Source organism: Ipomoea nil, unplaced genomic scaffold (assembly GCF_001879475.1).
Source record: "Ipomoea nil cultivar Tokyo-kokei standard unplaced genomic scaffold, Asagao_1.1 scaffold2845, whole genome shotgun sequence".
Lineage (NCBI taxonomy): Eukaryota > Viridiplantae > Streptophyta > Magnoliopsida > Solanales > Convolvulaceae > Ipomoea > Ipomoea nil.
In genome coordinates this window covers 4,102,392-4,127,490 of record NW_017619273.1, presented here as the reverse complement: position 1 = coordinate 4,127,490, position 25,099 = coordinate 4,102,392, and the positions used below count along the sequence as shown (strand labels likewise).

General features: G+C 31.7%; 1 protein-coding gene across 2 annotated transcripts; it reads left to right on the top strand.

Moving 5' to 3' along the window:
- The first annotated feature begins 9,019 nt into the window (after nucleotides 1-9,019).
- On the top strand, nucleotides 9,020-13,286 carry LOC109160180 (DEAD-box ATP-dependent RNA helicase 37-like). 2 transcript variants are annotated; one of them, XM_019308395.1, is made up of 7 exons: nucleotides 9,020-9,208; nucleotides 9,544-10,523; nucleotides 10,622-10,705; nucleotides 11,006-11,248; nucleotides 11,646-11,813; nucleotides 11,909-12,022; nucleotides 12,439-13,286. In XM_019308395.1, the coding sequence occupies exons 2-7, from the start codon at nucleotides 9,816-9,818 to the stop codon at nucleotides 12,922-12,924; spliced, it is 1,803 nt and encodes a 600-aa protein (XP_019163940.1). In that variant the 5' UTR covers nucleotides 9,020-9,208; nucleotides 9,544-9,815; the 3' UTR covers nucleotides 12,925-13,286. The 2 variants fall into 2 exon arrangements, with proteins under 2 accessions (XP_019163940.1, XP_019163939.1); XM_019308394.1 differs by having other exon boundaries at nucleotides 9,020-9,243.
- The last annotated feature ends 11,813 nt before the right edge of the window (nucleotides 13,287-25,099 follow it).

Sequence of the window (25,099 nt, the reverse complement as noted above, 5' to 3'; positions counted from 1 at the left end):
ATGATACATAGTAGAATTAATTTTATTAAAAATGTAAGTTTAGTTATACATTATAATATTTAAATGTTAAAGACAATATATGACAAAAAGTGCATTCATATTGCTAACCTCATTTGCAATAATGATCTTACAAAGTTAAACAGACAGAGAAAGACCCGGACCACTTCGTGGTTTACACAAAAAAAAAATAATGATCTTACAAATCTATTAATATGCATTCACAGTTAGGCGGAAAAATTTTTTCCCTACTTAATTTTACTTTACCTAACTTTCTTTGTAAATAAATTATTAAAAAACTAATCAAAATTACAAACTATTAAAAAGTTAGTACATATTATATAATCAAAATTGATATATAATACTCGTAGAAATTAATTCATGATTACATGAATTTATAAATTTGTACGTATTTTTTTTTATCTTGCATCTTTGTGTTGTATAAACTCAACAATCTCTTTCATATATATATATATATATATATATATATATATATATATATATATATATATATATATATATATATATATAGACTTATGATGATTATTAAGTTCCTAAACCTTTGATATTCCATAACTCTCAAATGCACAAAATGGAGGGAAATTTTTTTTACCTTAATTCTGCTATATTATATATAGAGATGTCACGGACTCACGGTACACTACTAATTGTAAATGTTTTTTCGATCGCCATTTTCAACTCGAACCTATCATCCCATACATAGGGGAGCAACGTGGTACCATTGTATTACAAGATCCTTGATTCTCCCTCATTCTCTTTAGACATCTCTTCCCGCGATTTCCCTTTAGATTCCGGCACCAGCAATGTCAACAGCATGCCTAAAAAGTTGATGCAGCCAAGAACAATAAGAGAGTTTCTAACACCAATTTAAGGAGGATTAGGGGTGGACATCGGTTCGTTTCGAGTGACACTCAAATTTTATTTTGGATATTCAAAAATTCCGAGTGATGTTTTTGACACCCGATCATATACATAACAAAGCAAATAATTTCATTGCATGACGTTGCCATATATGCTACCACCAGTAATCCAATTGCAAACAACGCACTACCGACAAAAAAGAAGAGGACAAATAGTGAAGATGAAGACAATGACAATGCTACCCAAAAGAGAATTAAGAAGATTTACAGCCCGTTTAGTTTGCTGGAAAATATTTGAAGGGAAATTGAATTCAAATTCCATGGAAAACAATTTACCAGGAAAATAAATTACATTGTTTGGTTGGTGGAAAAGAAATTACTGTGAATATGAATTCCAATGTTTGGAATGGTAAGGAATTATGAATATAAAGACCACTATGCCCTTAACAATAATTTATACATGTGTAGTTAATAAATTTTGATGAGGGCAAAATAGTCCAATATTACTATATTTTCTTCCCAACTCACCCGGAAAACGAAATACCAATGTTTAGGTTGGATTTTCTTTTCCTCCACCTTTAGGAAGTCAAATTCCCATGGAAAAGATTTTCCATCCAACCAAACAAGGTAAAACAACAACATTTTCCTACATTTCGGCTGTGTTTGGAAACCCGGAAAATGACTTCTGGAAGTCATTTTCTGGGTTTTTGGTGTTTGGCTACACCTGGAAAATCCAGTCAATTGGAATCCGTTTTCCGTTGACTGAGGAAATGAGGCCAATTTGGCGGAAAACGACTTCCGCCAAATTTGGGCGGAAGTCGTTTTCCGCCTCTTCTCTTTCATTTTTTTTTTTTTTTTTAAAAAAAAAAAAAAAATTCTATGGTTTCTGGCGGAACCCAGTTCCGCCGGAAACCATGGCTATGGTTTCAGAAGCCATAATTTTTTTTTTTTTTTTGTTTTAAAGATTTAAAATAAATTTTTAATTTAGAATAAAATAATTAAAATATTTAATTATACCATTCTACTCTCATTTTCCAGAAAATGAACCAAACACACCAAAACAGTTTTCCAAATGCAACCAAACACTGGAAAAGGAAAATGTTTTCCGGAAAATGACTCATTTTCCAGAAACCATTTTCCAGAAGTCATTTTCCTGCTTTCCAAACGGACCCTTCATGGAAAATCTTTTCCATGGAATTTGATTTCCATCCAACCAAACACCCCCTTAGAGAAAATTCAAATCAAAAGTAGTATTTATTTTGACTATCGTGTTTAGACTAAGTATTTAGACTGTCAATTTTACAAAGTTACAAATATTTATTTTAGTGACAATTATAATGAATCTCCTATATTATCTTGCATTCATATACTTCGAATTACCTATTTAAATAAACAAATTCGATATTCAATTATCTATGTATGAACTTATCCTATATAATCTTAACTGATATACTTTGAAATACTTATTTAAATATAAACATTGGGCATTAGCCCATTCGCACGTGTGAAACTAGTGTGTGTGTAAAGTGAAAGCTATTATTTTTTGAATCTTCATCATAAAAGAATATAAATGTCATACTTTAATTATTCTAAGAATACAATTTTTTTAAATACTTAGATAAGAATTTATTTGCTGTATAACAAATTTTAATTTTCTATTTCAAATCTAGATTTCTTTAATTAAAATGTATATTTTATTACAAGCTGCTTTTTTCAGTATGTGAGCTTTTGGAAATTTTTTTTCTGGTGTTTTTCTTCAAATTTTGGTGAAGTTGATCGGAAATTCGCATGAGTTAACCAGAATGTCACCGGAGTGGGTTAGAAGGTCGCCAGAATTTTTGTGACATGCAATAACATGTCATTAACGGGTTGCTAGGCTTCAATGCATCAAAATGACATGTTTATAGGTCTAATTGCAACTTTATAATGTTTAGGGCTTAATTGACTTTATAGGCAAAGTTTGAGAGCTTATTTGACCATTTTCTCTTTATTTTAATATTAAAATTAGTAAGACATCATTTTTATAATTGATTATAACTATATATAACAATGTAATAGGGCCAGTAGCATTTAAAAAATATATATATATAACAATACTCATTTTTACTATTGTGAAAGATCTTATGGTTTAGTGGCACTAAGTTGCTCTCCTATATGCGAGGTTGTGAGTTTGAGTTTTAGTGGGTGAACAAATAAAATTTATTTAAAAAAAAACAAAAATAAAAAATATTTTAAAAAGACACGTGTCAACCATGTGAAGACTTAACCCGTTAAATAAGTCAATTTGGACTTAATTAAATAATTTTACAGGTTTAGAGGATTTGAATAGAGTTTTTTTTTTTTTTTTTTAGTTAGGGGATCCAGTTGCACTGTCGAGTTGACTTAGAGGGCCAATTTGACCTTTTTTTTTCCATAAAAAAAGTAAACACACATTGCCATGCCCAACCACTCACTACTCACCTGCCCATAATTTTTTTAAAAAAAATGCACATTTAATAGATTTTATGTGTGTAGTCAGTATAGAGAGGGGGTAAGGGAATGTCATTCGTTGTTGTGCCCAACCAGTCGTTGTCCACTATACAAATTCACTGCTCGACACAAAATTGAGTCTGGCATAAGTAATATGAGAGTTACATCTAAAGTAGTGAATTTTTTGTGGGCACATATACTAATTGTAACACCCTCGATTTTCAACAACTTTTAAAACCAATTAAAGCTTAAGGAAGAGATAAAGTCTACTCATTAAGATTAAATTAAAGCGGAAGCTAATAAACAAGTACGGGAGATGTTATGTCACACCTACACATCTATAGGTGCACATGCTAAGTCTAAACAAAACGCCATAGTCATACTTATAAAAATTCACGGCTCACAGGCCATAAGTCTAACTAAAACAAGCCACAAGGAGCTACACTAACTAACGATATGCTAGCGCGCTCTCCAAGATGCTACTCGAAACCTGTAAAGCAACATAAAGATAGGGGATGACACCCGGTCAGCGAACATTGCTGGTAACCCATCAATACGCGTTAAATAGCATATATAAATATTATAAGTCAAAACCATTTTCGAAACGGAATACAGTATATATCATTTCAAAAGCCATAGAGAAAAGTCAACTTCAAAGACTCATTCACACCCTCAAGGAAAAAGAAATCAACATCCTTACGACAAAAACAAGACAAGAATACCAACTGTAAACAATACAACTCGAGATGTATTCTACTGATCACAAAGTAGAATACATCAAGACATGCTCAAAAGCAAAGAGTACACATTCACACATTGGCAACTACATGCCATAGTTCCAACCTTATGCCCTGTTCCAACCTTATGGCTACCCCCGGCCTTATTTCGGTTCCAACCATTACCTCCTAGTGCCACCCTGTACTTCTGAGTCCAACCTTTTGCCTCCGAGGACCGTCGTCCCCACCGCCGACACTCCTATTCACCACCGATCTCTCAATACACGAGGGTACCATTCAATATCATATCACAAAATCGCCAATCTCATGAGCAAAGCTCAAATAACAAATCACCAATCTCAATCATGGCCACACGAGGACCTCATCAGTACCAAGAAGACTAAGGTTCCACAATGACCTTAATCAAGCATCAATCAAAGGGTACAACGATTACATACATTCACATCATAGGAATCAATCAATGGATTACAACAAAGATATGAAAACATACTCAACAAGGAAGGATTACAATCCGACACCAAACTATAATCAACACAAGTTGCCAATCTCAATAGGAAAGAACAAACCGCACACACTAGCATTTCAACATCAAATTATCATGGTTATCAAACGGGTAAACCAAAAGTAGTTCCTTAGAACATTCAAGACTCGTCATTAGTCCAACAAATCACAAGGTTGGACCCTTAGCACGATTCAAGACACCAGATCCTACATGGATTCCTAATATACCGTTCTAGACATACGAAACATCAAGAAGACTCACAAATAGCCCAATAAAACAACATCGGGAGGTCAAAACATCAGTACCGAGTCAAAAGAATCACGGGGAACAAACCCCTGCCACAATCCATACATGTTCCCCGCGGGTGGGGCCACGGGTGGACAACCGTCCGCGGGTACACACCCACGAGGCCACGTTCCCCGCGGGTGGGGCAGCGGGTGGTGCCCTGCCCGCGGGTACCAACATGTACTCCAAAATATCCCTTCGGGGATTTTCAACAACAAGTCCAAATTCAAGTCCAAAACACCCAAAATCTCACACAATACAACAATATGACTTGAACCCAAGAAATAGCCAAGCAATGGCATTCAAGAACCCTAAGAACAAGCTCTAAACATGAATCACCACAAGACAATGCATCAAATCTCACATTTCAACACAAGAATCACAAGTAGAAGCCAAGAAATCATCATATAAGTAAAAAAATAGGTTTTGTAAAGCATGAGTTACCTTTGTAGCCTAAAACTTCTCTTTCTCACCCTTAGAAAGTTTCTCCTAAAGCTCTTCTCCCACACCAACTTCATAAACAAACCAAAAGACAACAAAGATTCTATTTTTAGAAAAAGACATCTAAAAGGATGCTAAAAACACCAAGGGATCAAAGATCTTACCCTCCCCTATGCTCAAGATATGGGAAGTAAGAATCTTGGAATACAACTTGCAAGATTTAGGATGCCCAAATTTTAGCTTGGAGAAGAAGCTACCAAATTCTTAGAGAGAAGATAGAGATTTTGTGTTTAGATTGTTGGTGGATGAAATGAAGAGATGTTGCTAGGTTAGCTTGAAGCACAAACCTTAGGTAGAAAGACACATTTGCCCTTACTAAAATTGGAAGAATAAGGAAACAATGGAACAACCCAATAAGCATAAGGTACAACTCTTTGACCCTGGATAACTAGTCAAATTCTAGTCCTTCGACTATTGAATTTTCAGGATTTTAGGAATAAATTAACAAGAAAAATAGGATTAATTCTCTAATTAATCATTGATTAGAGTTTGGATTTGCGGGGTGTCACACTAATCCTTCCATTTCAGAGTATGAGGGTCTTTGAAGCAATGGAATTTCACATTTTGTGGGTTAGATGAGTATAACCAAAAATGAAAATTTGAGATGGAATCCAACATTTTATCTACTTTATATAAAAATAAAATAAAATAAAATAAAATCATACTAAAATAAGTAGGTGGAGTGGCATGACCTCTTGTAGAATCACCTATTCGCCTCTTTGAAGATTTTTGTCTTTGCAATGCTTAATTTCAATATTTTGGTATGTCTTTGGAGTATTTTGTATAAGGTATGTTGTATTCAAACTTTAAATTTACCTTGAAAACTATGTTGATTCTTTTTAGTCAGTAGTACACATTGCACAACGTCTTTCACTTTGTATGTTTCAGAAGCGTTTGTTTTAATGTGCCTTGGTGTTCTACATCATTTCATTAAAGTGACATGATGACACATTGATCGCCTTCAACAAAGTGTGACATTTTTGGTCATTAAGTTTGGTGTTAGAGCATTATTATCAGTTGGAGATATAATGATATTATTGTAATAGTGGTTAGACAAGAGAATGTGGGAAGAGAGAGAAAAAAGTAAAAAAAAAAACCAAAACCAAAACTGAATTAAAAAAAAAAAAAAAGTAAACAGTGAAGTCAGGCGCGCACGCGCCAGGCTTTTGCCAAGCTATGCGCGAAATGCGCACAACATTTTGTTTTTTTTTGTTTTTTTTTTTTTTTTTTAAATTTCTGACATTATCTTGTAGGAGAAATAATATTTGAAATAATCCCACCTCACATCTATAAATAACCCTACTCAAATTATTTCATCTGACATTAACCCCATATTATTTTCTATTGTGGATGCTCTTAGAATGCGATTTGGTTGAAAAAAGGGAGATAGGAAGTGAAACTTAATTAGTAATCATGATTAATTTAATGTTTTAAAATGTAATGGTAAATCCTATCAGACTTGCTAACAGAGGGATAAAAAAAGCAACTTCATTTATAACTTGATGACTAAAAGTGGTGATATTTGCCAAGCATCTTGTGCTCAGATGACACCTCTGTAGTTTCCTTTGAGGGAAGGTCACCGAATCGAACTTCGGTAATGAGGTATTGACTCTTTGGGCTGCATTAGTTAGAGAAAGTATAGAACAATTTACGGTATTATCATATAACTTGAGGCTAAGAGTGTATTTTTTATTAAAAAATAAACTTTATTTGTTATCTGAAGAAATTAATTCCATTTTTTGTCATAAATTTATATGTGTCAATCCACTTTAGTCCTTTATTTTCAGAACATCCATCTATGGTCCTAGTATTATTGTGGCATGGTCATTTTTTGTCCTTTACCAACAAAATAGTTTAAATATCGTTAAATACAATGACATTTTGGTCTTCAATTAATTATAAATTTTTCAAAAAAATAAATATAAAATTATAGCGGATCAATCCAGTTTGTATAAAAAAAGATTGAAATGTCATTGTATTTAACTATTTAACGATATTTAAACAATTTTATTGACGAATGACAAAAAATGATCATGTCACAATAATACTAGGACTAAAAGAGAATGTTCTAATAAAAAAAAGAGTTAATTATCGAAATAGTCCCTTGACTATAGCGAAATTACCAAATTGGTCCTTGACTATTTTTTTTAACTAATTAAGTCCCTCAACTTTAAAAATCTTAACCAATATGGTCCACATTTTGTTTGACCGTTAGTCAACCGTTAACTTGGGACCAAATTGATAATTTCGCTATAGTCAAGGGACTATTTTGGTAATTAACTTTAGGGGTAGGCAATTCGGTTTAGTTTTCTCGAACATAACCGAACTAGTTTGGTTCGATAATATACCAAAAAATCGAACGGTATTGGATTCTTGTATACCGAACGGTTCGATAAAAAACCGATCCAAATTGTTCGGTAAAAAATTGAACTAAATCGAATACCGTTTGATTTTTTTAAATATAATAATAATAAATAAATAAATAAATAAAAAAGCAAATCAAAGTCCCTTGCTGTTTGCTTTGCCGTTCAGCTCATATTCTCATGGGTATCTCTTGTAAATGTTTTATTTGATTTCTTTATGATTTGTTATCAAAAGTTCTATATTATGTGTTATGGTATTTACATAGTTCATATCCAAAGTCTAATATATAACAAAATAGCAATCCAAAGTTCAAACTCTATTCAGTTCGATTCGGTTTTTACCGAACAATTCAGTTCGGTTTGGTTTTTACCGAACAATTCAATTCGGTTCGAGTTTTTACCTAACCGTTCGGTATACAAGAATCTATTACCATTCGGTTGTTTGGTATATTACCGAATCTAACTAGTTTGGTATGGTCCGGCCGAATTGCCCACTCTTACAGGGCGTTTGGTTGGGAGTGAGGAATTAGGGTAGAAATGAATTGCAATTCGGTGGGAAAATAATAAGGTGGGAATAAAGTAGGAGTTCAAATTACATTGTTTGGTAGGGATGAATAGAATTATTGGGCAGGGAATGAAAGAAGTGATATAAAGACTAAAATGTCCTTGTGTAATAATAATAGTAGTAATAATTAAGGCTACTTTTGTCATTTCATTCTTTTTTCCTTTTCCCACAACCACCGAATTGCAATTCATAAGGGGGTGCCCATGAATTGCAATTCAGCAAAAGGAGGGAATTGCAATTCTGTGGAATTGCAATTCCCTCCAACCAAACAGCGTAATTGCGGCTTCCAATGAATTGCAATTCAACTACAGTTAAATTACGCCCAACCAAACAGGCCATTAAAGTTAATTGCCAAAATGGTCCCTTGACTATAGCGAATTACCAATTTGGTTCCAAGTTAACGTTTGACTAACGGTCAAATAAACGGAGGACCAAATTGGTTAAGATTTTTAAAGTTGAGAGACTTAATTGGTCAAAAAAAATCAAGTACCAAATTAATAATTTCGCTATAATCAAGGGACTATTTTGATAATTAACTCTAAAAAAAACAAGACTAAAAATGAATTGTTACGTGATCAAAATGGAATTAACTCTTGAAATATTTACTCCGTATAAGGATTCACCTCATAGTCATAGAAAAAAAGGGAATAAGCCCACCCTAGTTCTTCCCTAAGATCTAGGGCCTAACAAAGAGTCAACATTTTCCCAACATTTCCCCCCCTGCGTTTAATCAGAGGAGACGAGAAAATATATGAAGTGAGAGTGAAGGATATAAAGCACACAGATTTCGTAGAGCCAGAAAAAGTAACCCAATACACCACCCACAAATCGAAAGATAAATCTTTGAACTTAACATCCCTATTCTCTCTTTTCTCCAATAGCACTTTAGGGCTTCTTTCCATTTCGTAGTATGCTTTCTTTCTCTCATTACCTCTACATATAGGTATCTCTACATACCTGCTTTTATGTATGTTTCTTTCAAGCAATGATTTTATTCAATGTATGTATATTGCGGTAGGATAAGGTATATGCATATTCTGGGAATTGTTTTTTCTTTTATGGTTTATGAAAATTGGAATTTAATTGCATTTCCTATATTGTTTTTTGGGTTTCTTTGTGTAATTAGTGTAGGCCATGATTTGGGATTCTGGGTTGTTGTGTGTATATGGGTTTGAAGGTTCTGAATAATGTTGATTAATGTTTTTTTTTTTTTTTTTTTTTTTTTTTAAAATGTTTTGATCAGGTTGTTTTTCTGATGTTAGCTTCACAAAGGAAGCAAGAAAAATAGAACAGAAGGAAAACAAGAAAACATAAATTTGGATTTAATTTGGTGGTGGTGAAAATTTTAGTGATTGCATATTGGGAAATTGGTGTTAGAACAAGAAGCTTTTTGGAATTTTCTTTTTGGTTTTAACTATTTTGTATTGTAGTCAAATTGCAGTTTATGTAATAAGTGCTTGGAGTAAATTTTAAGATTAAAGGGATATTTTTGTGTGGGTATTGGGTGAATTGACTATGCCAACATCATGGGCTGATTCTGTGGCTGATGGAGCCACCGTTGCTTCATCTAAGACAGCCTATGTGCCTCCGCATCTTAGAAATAGACTTCCTTCATCAAACACTTCTACCCCCACCCCAGCTTCTTCTTATGCTGGTGCTATTGCATCAGGAAATGATAGGCTTGGGTATGGTGGTCCACCTGCAGGTGGGAGTCGCTGGAACGGTCCCAAAAATGAAATCCGATCTAGTTATGGTGGTAGTAGTAGTAGTAGTAGTTGGAATAGCAGAACAGGTGGGTGGGATCGGTCTGGGGAACGAGAGGTTAACCCTTTTGGAGATGACGGAGAAAAACCATTAGATGAGCATGAGAATTCGGGCATTAATTTTGATGCTTACGAGGATATTCCAGTCGAGACAAGCGGGGAGAATGTGCCACCTCCAGTGAATACTTTTGCAGAGATCGATTTAGGGGAAGCATTGAACAATAACATTAGGAGGTGCAAGTACGTTAAGCCAACTCCTGTGCAACGGTATGCTATACCAATTTCACTCACAGGACGGGATTTAATGGCTTGTGCTCAAACTGGTTCGGGAAAAACAGCTGCTTTCTGCTTCCCCATCATTAGTGGAATAATGAGGGGCCAATTTCCAAGACCACCACATCCACGCATGGCGTTTCCTCTCGCTCTTATTCTTTCTCCTACAAGGGAGCTTTCATGCCAAGTGGGTTTTTGATACGGTTATATGATATCCTGTGAATTGGTTCTTTAAACTATGTGTTCTCATAAACATTTTGACCTTTTTTTCCCCTTTCTGTCTAGATTCATGATGAAGCTAGAAAGTTTGCATATCAGACTGGTGTCAAGGTGGTTGTTGCCTATGGTGGAGCACCCATAAATCAACAGGTCCTATTCTTTCTAATATCTTCATTTAATAAAACCTTTTGTAAGATGAACGTGTTAATAAGTCACATAGATTTATCAAAAACCCATTTAATCCATTACATAAATGGATATGTAAGAATTGTCCATCACTTTCTGCTCTTGATATTTTAAGAATTGTTGAGCTAAAGTTGAAATTTTTGTTTAGTTTCACCTTTGACATGCCAATCACTTCGTTGCTAGTATGTGCTTTCTAGCAAAACAGTCCACATGAGCCCATCACTAAATTTTTGTTTAATTAATCTTCTCAATTTTGTATGACAGCTTCGAGAGCTTGAGAGGGGCGTGCATATACTTGTTGCCACTCCTGGGCGGTTAGTTGATTTATTGGAGAGGGCAAGAGTCTCATTGGAGATGATTAGATATCTGGCCTTGGATGAAGCAGATCGAATGTTAGACATGGGTTTTGAACCTCAGATAAGGAAAATTGTGCAACAGACAGACATGCCTCCACCAGGCATAAGGCAGACAATGTTGTTCAGTGCTACCTTCCCGAAAGAGATTCAGGTTTGTTATGCTCATTGAGTCGTGTTTTTTTCTTATAGGTCTGGATCATCTTAATAGAAAGCTCTATGAATTGAGAAAGAAAATGGCCCAGACCAGGGTAATAGGTCAAGAATAGATATTGGACCTGGTGAAAGATTACGAAGATTTTTTTTCCCTGTTTGAATATGGGCTAAAATTTGGTTTGGCTCATATATAATGTAGAAAGCATTCCACCTGAAACAGGGATTGGTAGAGTAGCTTAAGACCTTATAAACATCCCCTGATGCTTAAATTTTGCCAATTATGCATTATTTCTAACAACTTCTGGGTTCTTTACACTAATAACCCAAATAAAATATTTGGATAGATTTTTAAGTATACAGTGTTAATGACATTTTTGCATTTTATCCGAATGTAGAGACTCGCTGCAGATTTTCTATCAAATTATATATTTTTGGCTGTTGGAAGGGTTGGCTCAAGTACTGATTTGATTGTCCAAAGAGTTGAATATGTTCAAGAGACTGATAAACGAAGCCACCTAATGGATCTCCTTCATGCACAAAGGGCAAACAATGTAAATGGAAAGGTAATGTTGCAGTCGCCTAATGGATCTCATTCACCTAAAGCACGGTCAATCAGTTGTTGAGTTCATTGATCATTTTTCCATTATTAATTTTGCAGCAAGCTCTTACCCTCATTTTTGTGGAGACAAAGAAAGGAGCCGATTCACTTGAACATTGGCTTTACCTGAATGGTTTCCCTGCCACTTCTATCCATGGTGATAGGACACAACAGGTATTACACTTACATATCTATTTCTTCTTTACTAAATGTAGTGTCTAATTTAGCCTTGTTAAGAGTCCACATTGAAAACATTTGGGTTTATAAGGCCATGGGTGACTAGCTAGTTGATTGGATTCAGTCTTTTAATGTGGTTTGACCCATGTGCATTATAGCCCAGTTGAGTGACATATGGGTTTATAAGGCCATGGGGGACTAGCTAGTTGATTGGATTCAGTCTTTTAATGTGGTTTGACCCATGTACATTATAGCCCAGTTCAGTGACATATGGGTTTATAAGGCCCTGGGTGACTAGCTAGTTGATTGGATTCAGTCTTTTAGTGTGGTTTGACCCATGTGCATTATAGCCCAGTTGAATGACTAAATTGAGTCTGTGGCATTTGCCATTCATGTATAATTAATTTTTGCAGGAAAGAGAGTATGCTCTTAGATCATTCAAAAGTGGCAACACACCTATTCTGGTCGCAACAGACGTTGCAGCACGTGGCCTCGATATCCCCCATGTTGCACACGTCATCAACTTTGACCTTCCGAACGACATTGATGACTATGTCCACCGCATAGGAAGAACTGGACGAGCAGGAAAAACTGGGTTGGCTACGGCCTTCTTCAATGAGAACAACTCTTCAATATCAAGAGCATTGGCTGATCTAATGCAAGAAGCAAACCAAGAAGTACCTGCTTGGCTTTCCCGCTTTGCTGCTATATCCTTCTCCTACGGTGGGAAGAATCGGCGTGGGGGAAACCGTTTTGGCGGCCGTGACTTCCGAAAAGAGCCCGCTTACAATAAAGGCAGCGCTGACTACTACACCACGGGCAATAGCAATACTGGTTACGGTGGTTCAAGTGGGTACAATGCGGCATCTAGTGCTGGCGTGGCTAGCGCGTGGGACTAATTGGTCGCGATGCATTTGAGTCCCCAAGGTTAGCAACTTAGACTTGCTGGCTTTATAGGTTAACTGCATTTGTTTTGTTTTTTTTTTTTGGAAAAACATGTGGTTAATCAAACATAAGTTTAGGGCTGAATTATGTGTGTATATATATTTAACTATATTCTATTATTTTGGTTTGTAAGGTTAGTTAAGTTTGTAAAGATTGGGTGTTTAAAACAAAGGATTTAGGTTTATATTTTCTTTGGTGGGCAGTTTGTAAATTTGTGTAAAGTCCACCTGGAAACTAGTACTATGTCTTAGGTGAGGATAGTCTCTCTTTGTACATAAACTTTTATATCCCTAAAGAAATTACCAATTTATTATTATTCCTTGTTTTTCAAAATATTATTTTCCATGACTATGATTGGATACAGAAAAAAGGTTGTTAACATTCATTATGGATAATTTTATTACTTAAAATCACCAAAGTTTCTGACAGGAAAGAATAAACTAAGGGGTGTATTTAATCATGATTTTTGTAGACTTAATTTTTTAAATGATAGATTTTAATAATTTTTATTGACTTTCATAGAGTCATTTAAAACCTTTTAAAACTTTGTAAGATAAAGTTTATATAAAAAACATATTCATAGACTTTTATCAATTTTTTTATTTTAAAAAGTCTACAAATTCTAAATTGAATACATCTTTATAAACTTTCAATAATTTCAATTTTTATCATTTATAATTTTCTTACAAAACATGTTATAATATATAATAAATTTTTCTTATTATATAGTTCTTCACCCACATCAACATTATTATTTTTATCCATAGTATGATGAGACTTATATGCTAATTACTTATATCTACTATCTACTATACTAATAAGAGCCAAAGAGAATTAGACTTATAATGAAAAATGACGCCAAAGAGAGTTAGACGTATAATGGGTAGAAAAAATGACGGTCAAATTTTTTAATCAAACGAATGGCTCAGATTGATCAGATTTTAATTTTTCCTTTAGATTTTCTAATTTATCCTTAATTATATGATTATCTGTTAACTTTTCTGTTAAATATTATCTTTTCCGCTAATTTTCTCATCCCAATCAAAGTTGGCTGTTAAATATTATCTTTTCCGCTAATTTCCTCATCCCAATCAAAGTTGGCATAATTAGTACTCTATTTTATTAGCCGTTAACTTTTCTGTTAATTTCTGTTAGTTTACCGTTAACTTACTTATTGATTTCAATAAGAAAGGTTTTAGGTTTGAACCTTATCCCTACTAATGACTTAGATTGATCAGATTTTAATTTTTCCTTTAGATTTCCTAATTTATCATTAATTATATGATTATCCGTTAACTTTTTCGTTAATTGTTAGTTCACCGTTAACTTAGTCATTGATTTCAATAAGAAAGGTCTTATGCTCAAACCCTATCCCAATCAAAGTTGACATAATTAGTACTCTATTTTACTCTTATTAAATTATTATACTAGTTCTTTTACACGCTTTGCGCGAATGAAATAATGCCAAATGATTATTTTTAAATAAGTATTTCAAAGTATATCAATGCAATATTATATCGGAGATGTTCATGCACAGGTAAATAAATATTGAATTTGTTTATTTAAATCGGTAATTTAAAGTATATAAATGCAAGATAATATATGAGTTATATTGTCAATAAAATAAATGTTTGCAACTTTGTAATAACGCGGTGAGATGTTCATGCATAGTATATTGTCTCTTTTTTTTTTTTTTTTTCCAAGCCCCGCCGCGACAAGCACAAGTTTCCCGATTGGAACGGTCGTTATTATGAAATATATTTATACCCTTATAGTCATTATACATGTTAATCCAAACAGCTAATTTTTTCAAATATCTTTTTACTAACCGTTGATATAATTCGCTGGTCAAATCCGCTAATATAATCTGCTAACGCTAACCGCTAGCTGCTGATTGTCTAAAAAGGACATTGCGAGATAGTTTCTCACCTCAATTTATTGTATTTAAAGTATATAAATGCAAGATAACATATGGGTTATATTGTCACTAAAATAAATGTTTGCAACTTTGTAATAACGCCTGGAGATGTTCATGCATAGTATATTGTCTTTTATTTTTTCTCCAAGCCCTGCCGCGACAAGCACAAGCTTCCCGGGTGGAACGGTCGTTATTATGAAATATATGTATACCCTTAGGTCATTTTATATGTTAATCTAAACAACTAATTTTTTTCAAATATCTTTTTACCAATCGTTGATATAATTCGCTGGTTAAATCCTCTAATATAATCTGCTAACGCTAATCGCTAGCTGCTGATTGCCAAAAAAGGACATTGCGAAATAGTTTCTCACTTCAATTTGTTGTGTGATTTGAATACTTTCATTGTCAACAAATCTCTCAAGTAGTTAATATGATTGGTTTAATTATATATTTTTTTCAATTTTTTCATGGTATTAATAAAATACTTGGTAAATAAATATATATCATTATTTTGTATTATAACTTTGATATTTAATTAAAAAATAGTGAACAAAAAAAAATAGACAATGTAGTGAATATAATCAATTGATGAATTTGAATGTAAAAGAATTTTTACATTGGAGATAAATAAAGAAAATATAACTAATGAAATTATTTCTCTTAATTAATTTTATAATGAATTTTTTTTTTTTTTGGAATAAAGACATTATAGGGACAATGTAGCGAATATAATCAATTGATGAATTTGAATGTAAAGAATTTTTATATTGGAGAAAAATAATGACAATATAACTAATGAAATTATTTCTTTTATTTAATTTATTGATAATGAATAATTTTTTTTTTTGAATAAAGGCATTGTAGACACATCATTCTAAATTAAAGAGATGCATATTTATTATTTTTTGTTGTAGCTACTAAATTATTATTTATAATTTAATAAAAGGTAAAATAGAGTACTAATTATGCCAACTTTGATTGGGATGAGGTTCGAACATAAGACATTTCTTATTGAAATCAATGAGTAAGTTAACGATAAACTAATATAAATTAACAGTAAAGATAATATTTAAGGGATAATCATATTCATTAAGGACAAATATCAATCTGAGCCATTCATTTGATTAAAAAATTTGACCGTAATTTTTTCTACCCATTATAGACCTAACTCTCTATGACTCTTATTAGTACAGTAGATATAGACTTAACATTTTTGGCTCTTAACTTTTAATTCTCTTTCAAATTATTTGTTGTCATGTTTCTCGTTGTTGTTATTTTGTATTAACATTTCGTTGGGTACCATTTGTGTTTTCCGGTAAACAAACAAAAATTGCAGTTTGGAAGATGTCAAAGTCTTTGTCTATTGAGACTACCAATTTATATTCAAAATTCCTTAGAAATTGGAATAATTTTAGGGTGTGTATAGAAAGTAGGAAAATGACTTCTGAAAAATATTTTCTGGAATGAGTTATTTTTCAGAAAATATTTTCCTTTATAGTGTTTGGTTATATTCTAAAAAACTGTCTTGGTGCGTTTGGTTCATTTTTTGGAAAATGAACATGTATATATATATATATATTTTTTAATTTTAAATATTTAAAATATACAATGATGGTGGTGGTGACGGTGGCGGGGTGATTGGCTGCTCCACTGCTGCAAATGGAAAATGACTTCCCCAAAAAAGGGAAGCCATTTTCTAAAAAATTCCTTCAATTTGCTATTGACTTCCATTTTTCCCTCTAGCCAAATACTAAAAACCTGAAAGATAATTTCCAGAAATCATTTTCCAGATTTCCAAACATACTCTTAATTTACAAATTTTTCTTACAAATATAAGCAAATAATTTTAACATTCTGTAGTGGGGTTGGTATACATTCTTTAGGTCGATGAGGTAATCGCCTGTGATAGGTATTTTTTTTTTTTTTTTTTTTTTTTTTTTAACAATTCTTTGATAATTAAGTTGGTATTGAGCATTTGAGCTTCACTTGTGAGAGTTTTTGTTTGTTTTACTTATAAAATTTAAATAAGAAATCTTATTTAAGAGTAATTAAAATAGTTTCTTCTGCTAATGACCTTGTGGTCTAGTGACACGAAGTAACTTTTCTAAATTGGAGGTCATGACTCATGTGTTTGATTCTTAGTGAGGGCAGTATTAAATCTTTGTACTTTTAGGTGAAGAAAGTAATTATAAATATATACTACATTGTAACAGAGCCTATACTACTAAAAATAAAAAATAAAGAGATCAATATGTGAGAACGTCTACTTTATTTTGAGATTTTTTTCACATTTTTCTTAGTGGGTGGGTGGGGTAGATGTAGGTCTTTGACATTGCGAAATCAGCCAAGGGAGCAAGTAGGTTTATGGTCTGTCTATTAGCTAGCTTACCGTGTCAATATATATATATATATATATATATATATATATATATATATATATATATCTACTATACTAATAAGAGCCCAAGAGAGTTAGGCCTATAATGGGTAGAAAAAATGGCGGTCACAGATTTTAATCAAATGAATGGCTCAAATTGAATGAAAGATTGATCAGATTTAAATTTTACACTAAAATTTCCTAAAATACTCATACATTGTTACTAATTCCATTAAAATTTTAAGAATTGCCGTTAGTTTACCGTTAACTTACTCATTAATTTCAATAGAAAAAGGTCTTAGGTTCGAACCTCACCCCAATCAAAGTTGGCATAATTAGTACTTTATTTTACTCTTATTAAATTATATAAATAATAATTTAGTAGTTACAACAAAAAATAATACATATGCATTTCTTTAATTTATAATTATGTGTCCACAATATCTTTATTCAAAAAAAAAAAATATTCATTATCAATAAATTAAATAAGAGAAATAATTTTATTAGTTATATTGTCTTTATTTTTCTTCAATATAAAAATTCTTTATATTCAAATTTATTAATTGATTATATTCGCTACATTATCCTCACAATGTCTTTATTCAGTGAATTTTTTTTATTAATTATCAATAAATTAATTAAAAGAAATATTTTCATTAGTTATATTGTCTTTATTTTTCTCAAATGTAAAGTTTTTACATTCAAATTCATCAATTGATTATATTTACTACATTATCTATTATATTTTTTGTGCACTGTTTTTCTAATTAAATATCAAAGTTATAATACAAAATAATGCTATATATTTATTTACCAAGTATTTTATTAATACCATGAAAAAATTAAAAAAAATATAATTAATAAAGCCAACCATATTAACTACTTGAGAGATTTTGTGACAAAGAGAGTATTCAAATCACACAACAAATTGAAGTGAGAACTACCTCGCAATGTCCTTGTTTGACAATCAGCAGTTAGCGGTTAGCGTTAGCGGATTATACTAGCGGATTTGACCAGCGAATTTATTTAATTATTAACATTGGGTAGAAAAAATGACCGCCAAATTATTAAATCAAATGAATGGTTCATATTGTTCAGGTTTTATTTTTTTTTTTCTTTTAAGATTTTCTAATTTATCCTTAATTATATGATTATTCATTTAATTTTTCTGTTAATTCACCCTTAGTCTAATTCTAATATTAAAGTCTAATATAGAATTATAACTACACCATTAATCTAATTCTAATATTAAAGTCTTAATAGAACTTAACCACAAATCCTAATGTCGGAATCTTCTTAAACAATATTAGTATATATTTAATATTTTATGCCCTAATTTTTATTTGTTCTCCCTTATGTCCCGTATTTGGTTTCAACCATACATATACAATTATTTTATTGACAATTATAATCAATCTTGACTATATTATCTTGCATTTGTAAACTTAGAATTACCTATTTAACCCGCACAGGCTTAGCTCAATGGTTTAGTGGGTAGTATTTGGGAGAAGAGACCAAGGTTTGAACCTCGGCGGCGACAGTGCGGGAATTATGTCCAAAGTGGGCAGATTCCTTGTGCTTATCAGCATTTGACCCTGTCTGCTGAACCATTGAGTCACCGTGATTTACAACTTCCCACAAAGCTCTGTCGGGCCGGAGTGTAGGGGGCCATTGGGGTTGGGGACTCAACCTTTGGGAGAAGAATTACCTATTTAAATACGCAAATTCAACCTTCAATTATGTATGTATGAACAATTTGAATATAATCCTGTCTTCATATACTTTAAAGTACTTATTTAAAAAAAAAAGCATTGGGCATTATCCCAATCGCGCAATGCGCGTAAAAAACTAGTATATATATAAGTTCCAATGCGCGTAAATGTTTTATGTGCGATTGTGTGGTTTTAACGAGCGTGAGTTGTGAGTTTTGTGCTTAAGGTGCGTGGATTTGTGCTTAATGTGAGTTGTTGTTGAAACTTAAGTGCGTGAGTTTTGTGCTTAAGTGCGTGAGTTTTGTGCTTAACATGCGTGCGTGAGTTTTGTGCTTAACGTGCATGAGTTTGTGCTTAATGTGAGTAGTTGTTGAAACTTAAAAGGTGCGTGTGTTTTGTGTTTAAGGTGCGTGAGGCTTGTGCTTAAAATGCGTAAGTTTGTGCTTAACGTGCGTGGGTTTGTGTTTTTAAGGTGTTTTGTTTGTGTGCTTAATGTGCGTGTGTTTTGTACTTTAAGTGCGTCAGATTAATGCCTAATGTGCGTCCACCTGCACAACCGCACAGAAAGCCCTCATCGCGCCTGATCCTTTCCCTATATATATATATATATATATATATATATATATATATATATATATATATATATATATATCTACTATACTAATAAGAGCCCAAGAGAGTTAGGGCTATAATGGGAAGAAAAAATGGCGGTCAAATTTTTTAATCAAATGAATGGCTCAGATTGATCAGATTTTAATTTTTCCTTAAGATTTCCTAATTTATCCTTAATGAATATGATTATCCGTTAACTTTTCCGTTAAATATTATCTTTTCCGTTAATTTCTGTTAGTTCACAGTTAACTTACTCATTGATTTCAGTAAGAAAGGTCTTAAGTTCGAACCACATCCCAATCAAAGTTGGCATAATTAGTACTCTATTTTACTCTTATTAAATTTATTACTACTCTATTTCACTCTTATTAAATTAAATAATAATTTAGTAACTACAACAAAAAATAATATATATGCATTTCTTTAATTTAGAATTATGTGTCTACAATGTCTTTATTCAAAAAAAATTATTCATTATCAATAAATTAAATAAGAGAAATAATTTCATTAGTTATATTGTCTTTATTTTTCTCCAATATAAAAATTCTTTACATTCAAATTCATCAATTGATTATATTCGCTACATTGTCCCTACAATGTCTTTATTAAAAAAAAAATTATTCATTATCAATAAATTAATTAAGAGAAATAATTTTATTAGTTATATTGTCTTTATTTTTCTCCAATGTAAAAATCCTTTACATTCAAATTTATCAATTGATTATATTCACTATATTGTCTATTATCTTTTTTGTGCACTATTTTTTTAATTAAATATCAAAGTTATAATACAAAATAATGCTATATATTTATTTACCAAGTATTTTATTAATACCATGAAAAAATTAAAAAAATATAATTAATAAAGTCAATCATATTAACTACTTAAGAGATTTGTTGACAAAGAAAGTATTCAAATCACGCAACAAATTGAAGTGAGAACTATCTCGTAATGTTCTTGTTTGACAATCAGCAATTAGCGATTAGCGTTAAGGGATTTGACCAACGAATTTTATTAACGGTTGGTGAAAAGATATTTCAAAAAATTAGCTGTTTAGATTAACATGTAAAATGACCTAAGGATATACATATATTTAATAATAATAATAATAATAATAATAATAATAATAATAATAATAATAATAATAATTGTTTTAAAAAATAAAAAATATATAATTAAGTCAATCATATTAACTACTTGGGGCTTTATTGACAAAAAGAGTATCAAATCACAAAACAAATTGAAGTTGAAAACTACCTCGCAATGTCCTTGTTTGGCAATCAGCAGTTAACTCTTCAATATTAGTATATATTTAATATTTTATGTCCTAATTTTTATTTGCTCTCCCTTATGTCCCGTATTTGGTTTCAATCATACCTATACAATTATTTTATTGACAATTATAATCAATCTTGACTATATTATCTTGCATTTGTAAACTTAGAATTACCTATTTAAATACGCAAATTCAACATTCAATTATTTATACATGAACAATTCTAATATAATATACTTTAAAGTACTTATTTATAAAAAAAAATATTGGGCATTATCCCAATCGCGCAATGCGCGTAAAAAACTAGTGTGTATATATATATATATATATATATATATATATATATATATATATATATATATATATATATATATATAGGGAAGGGTTCAGGTATGAGTATAGCTTCCCGTGCGGTTGGCGCACCTTAAGCATTAAAATGGCGCACCTTAAGTACACAAACCAAGTACCTCAAGCGCAAAAACAAATCACACGCACCCACCTAAAGCTTTAGGCCGACGCACCTTAAGTACATAAACCACGCACCTTAAGTACACAAATCACGCACCTTGAGAACACAAACCACGTACCTAAGGTTTTAAAATGGCGCACCTTAAGTTCCAACAACCCACGCACCTTAAGCATACAAATCACGCACCTTAAGAAAGAAAACAACGCACCTTAAGAAGAAAAATCACGCACATTAGGCTTCAGGTTGATGCACCTTAAGTTTCAACAGCTACTCACCTTAAGCACAAAAACCACGCACCTTAAGAAGGAAAACCACACACCTTAAATTTGACCTAGATGCAAAAATTACCAAATTGCAGTCTTGCTTATTTCTTAAATTTTGTTAATCCTGAACGTTTAAGCAAGATCAATGGCTCATATTTAACCGCACAACCGCACGAGAATTCATATATATATATATATATATATATATATATATATATATATATATATATATATATATATATATAGAGAGAGAGAGAGAGGGGGGGGGGGGGGTGGGAGGTTCGGGTGCGGCGGACCCTTCCCGTGCGGCGTCACCAATAGTTAAGCAAATATACATCATCAACGTTAGGAAATGCACCACAAAAACACATACAAATTAGGTACGCATCACCAAAAACACACAATTAGGTGTGAGTAAAAGCACCATACAGTGTTCTGAAATACACCATTAGGGGTGGTGAGTTATATGTTGTATTTTTTTTTGGTGTGTTGTGTATTTTTTGGTGTATTTTTGCATTTCATTGTGGTGTGTTTCCCTTACACTGTAAGTACATATCGTTAACACTATTGGTGTATTCTGGAACTCCGCCGCACGGGAAGGGTACGCCGCATTTGAACTTTTTCCTATATATATATATATATTTTTTCATTGTGGTGTGTTTCCCTTACACTGTAAGTACATATCGTTAACACTATTGGTGTATTCTGGAACTCCGCCGCACGGGAAGGGTACGCCGCATTTGAACTTTTTCCTATATATATATATATATATATATATATATATATATATATATATATATATATATATATATATATATATATATATATATATATATATATATAAGGGGGGGGGGGGGGGGGGAGATAGAGGTATTGGATCAAATAAAAAGAGGTGTTTAAGTAAAAAATGTAGTGAAATCTCAACGCTTGATTCGGTCCAGATCAACGACGAGCCTGAATGAAGGAATTAAAAAAAAAAAGCGCAGTGGTATTTTGATAATTTTTTTTAAAGTTTGAACTTTGAAGTGCACAATGTTTATACTACAAGTGGACAAGTTCTCTTCTACTGGTGCATAAATTTCATACTACAATTGTACAAGGTTATACTACTAGTGCAAAGAGTAATAATTTTTAAGTGCACAAGTTTTGTTATTCAAGTGCACATGATTTATACTACAAATGCATAGAGTAATATAAGTTAAAAAAAAAGCGTTGTAACATTTTGATAATATTTTTCAACTTTGAAGTGAACAATATTTACACTACAAGTGCACAAGTTCTCTTCTATAGGTGCAAAAAATTCACACTAGAAGTGTAGAACATTATATTACAATATTAAACTATCACTCGTCATGATCTTTCCTTTGCGATCAATCAGGTGTGTCAACACATGCATGCTCCTATAGTTTCACATTGGGAGCAATTAAAAAGAGTCTTGAGGTATATTAAAGGGACTGTCAATTTTGGTTTACGGGTCAGAAAGTCATCTTCAAGAGAACTTCATGCCTTCTCTGATTCTGACTGGGCTGGCTGTCTAGAGGACCGAAAATCTACAAGTGGTTTCACTGTATTTCTTGGTTCTAATCTTCTGTCTTGGGTTTGCAAGAAACAACAAAGTGTTGCTAGATCTTCTACCGAGGCAGAATATAAAGCTCTAGCAGATGTTTGTGCTGAAGTAATTTGAATTGTTTCACTACTGCGCGAGATCAAAGTACCAGGTATCTCTGTTTCTAAATTATGGTGTGATAATCCTGGTGCTACGTATATGTGTGCAAATCCTATTTCCATGCTCGTACCAAGCACGTAGAGATTGACTACCACTTTGTTCGAGATAGAGGGTTGCCGCTGTAGACATTCAAGTTAATTTCATCTCAATTCAACAAAAGATCAACTTGTTGATGTATTTACTAAAGTTTTGTCTAGTCCTAGATTTTCTTTTCTTAGAGACAAGCTAAAGGTCACTAGTATACCCATATGCTTAAGGGGGAGTATTAAGACTCTATGTATTTGAGTCAGATTATGACTCCCTATCTTAGTCTGCCTATGATTCCTCTTGTATATATTCACTCATTCTGTACAATTGTAATTATTGTTTATCTAATACAATTTATACAGTTCTCATATGTTAACTATGAACAATCCAAACATTTTTCACAAAACTTTTACAGCACGTTTGGTTCACGGAATGAATTTGGAGGGAATAGGAATGTTATTCCACATGGAATGGAATAGGTAAGGAATAGAATAGGATTTGTATTCTGTTGTTTGGTTGGCTGAAGGAATAGAGTTTAGTAATTATATTCCAGTGTTTGGTTGGTTAAAGGAATAGAAATGGAATAGGTTTTAAAGACATAAATACCCTTATACAAAATAATAATAATAATAATAATAATAATAATAATAATAATGAATATGATTATGATATACTGAATATTAATATATATATATATATATATATATATATATATATATATATATATATATATATATATATATATATATATATATATATATATTTATTTATTTATTTATTTATTTATATACTTATATATTTATTTATATTTATATTTATATACATGTATATGCATGTGTGTGTGTGAGAGAATAATAATAATAATAATAATAATAATAATAATAATAATAATAATAATAATAATAATAATAATAATAATAATAATAATAATAATAATAATAATAATAATTATTATTATTATTATTATTATTATTATTAGTATTAGTATTATTTATATTAGTATTATTTATATTTATATTTATATTATTATTATTATTATTATATTATTATTATTATTATTATTATTATTATTATTATTATACAAATACTTATTTATATTTATATTTATTTTTCCACTCATCCCACATCGGTTGGAGAAGTAAGGAATGGAGCCTTGAGGCTCCTATAAAAGGAGTCTCAAGGCTCCATAATTTCAATTGCAATGCTCATCCGCTAGGCAAGCTTGCAATGCCTATCCGCTAGGCATGCAGATGGGCAGGCTACTTAATTTAAGAGCCAAGGCTCCATAATTAAGGAGTCTTATACAGTTAATTAATTTTTTTTTATTTACGTGTATATATATATATATATTGATGGATAAAAATTATAATTAATTAAATAAATATATAATTTATATAATACATTATATTTATTAAATAAATATAAATATGATATAATGTGCAAAGGGTATTTTTGGTATTTGTGATATAAAAGTTATTCCCAAGGGCATGGGAATAGCTAATACCAAGGCCCCCCCTAGGAATGGCTATTCCCCTTGCGAAGGTAATAGCTCATTCCTAGGCATGTTATTCCCATGACAAAATGATCCAACCAAACGGTGGAATAGGTCTATTCCAAGGAATGTTATTCCATTTCTGACCTATTCCATGAACCAAACATGCCATTATTTTATTAGAAAACAATATATAAACATTTCCATCTGAGTTAGAATTTTCATACAATATCTGCAATCCTCACTACATTTA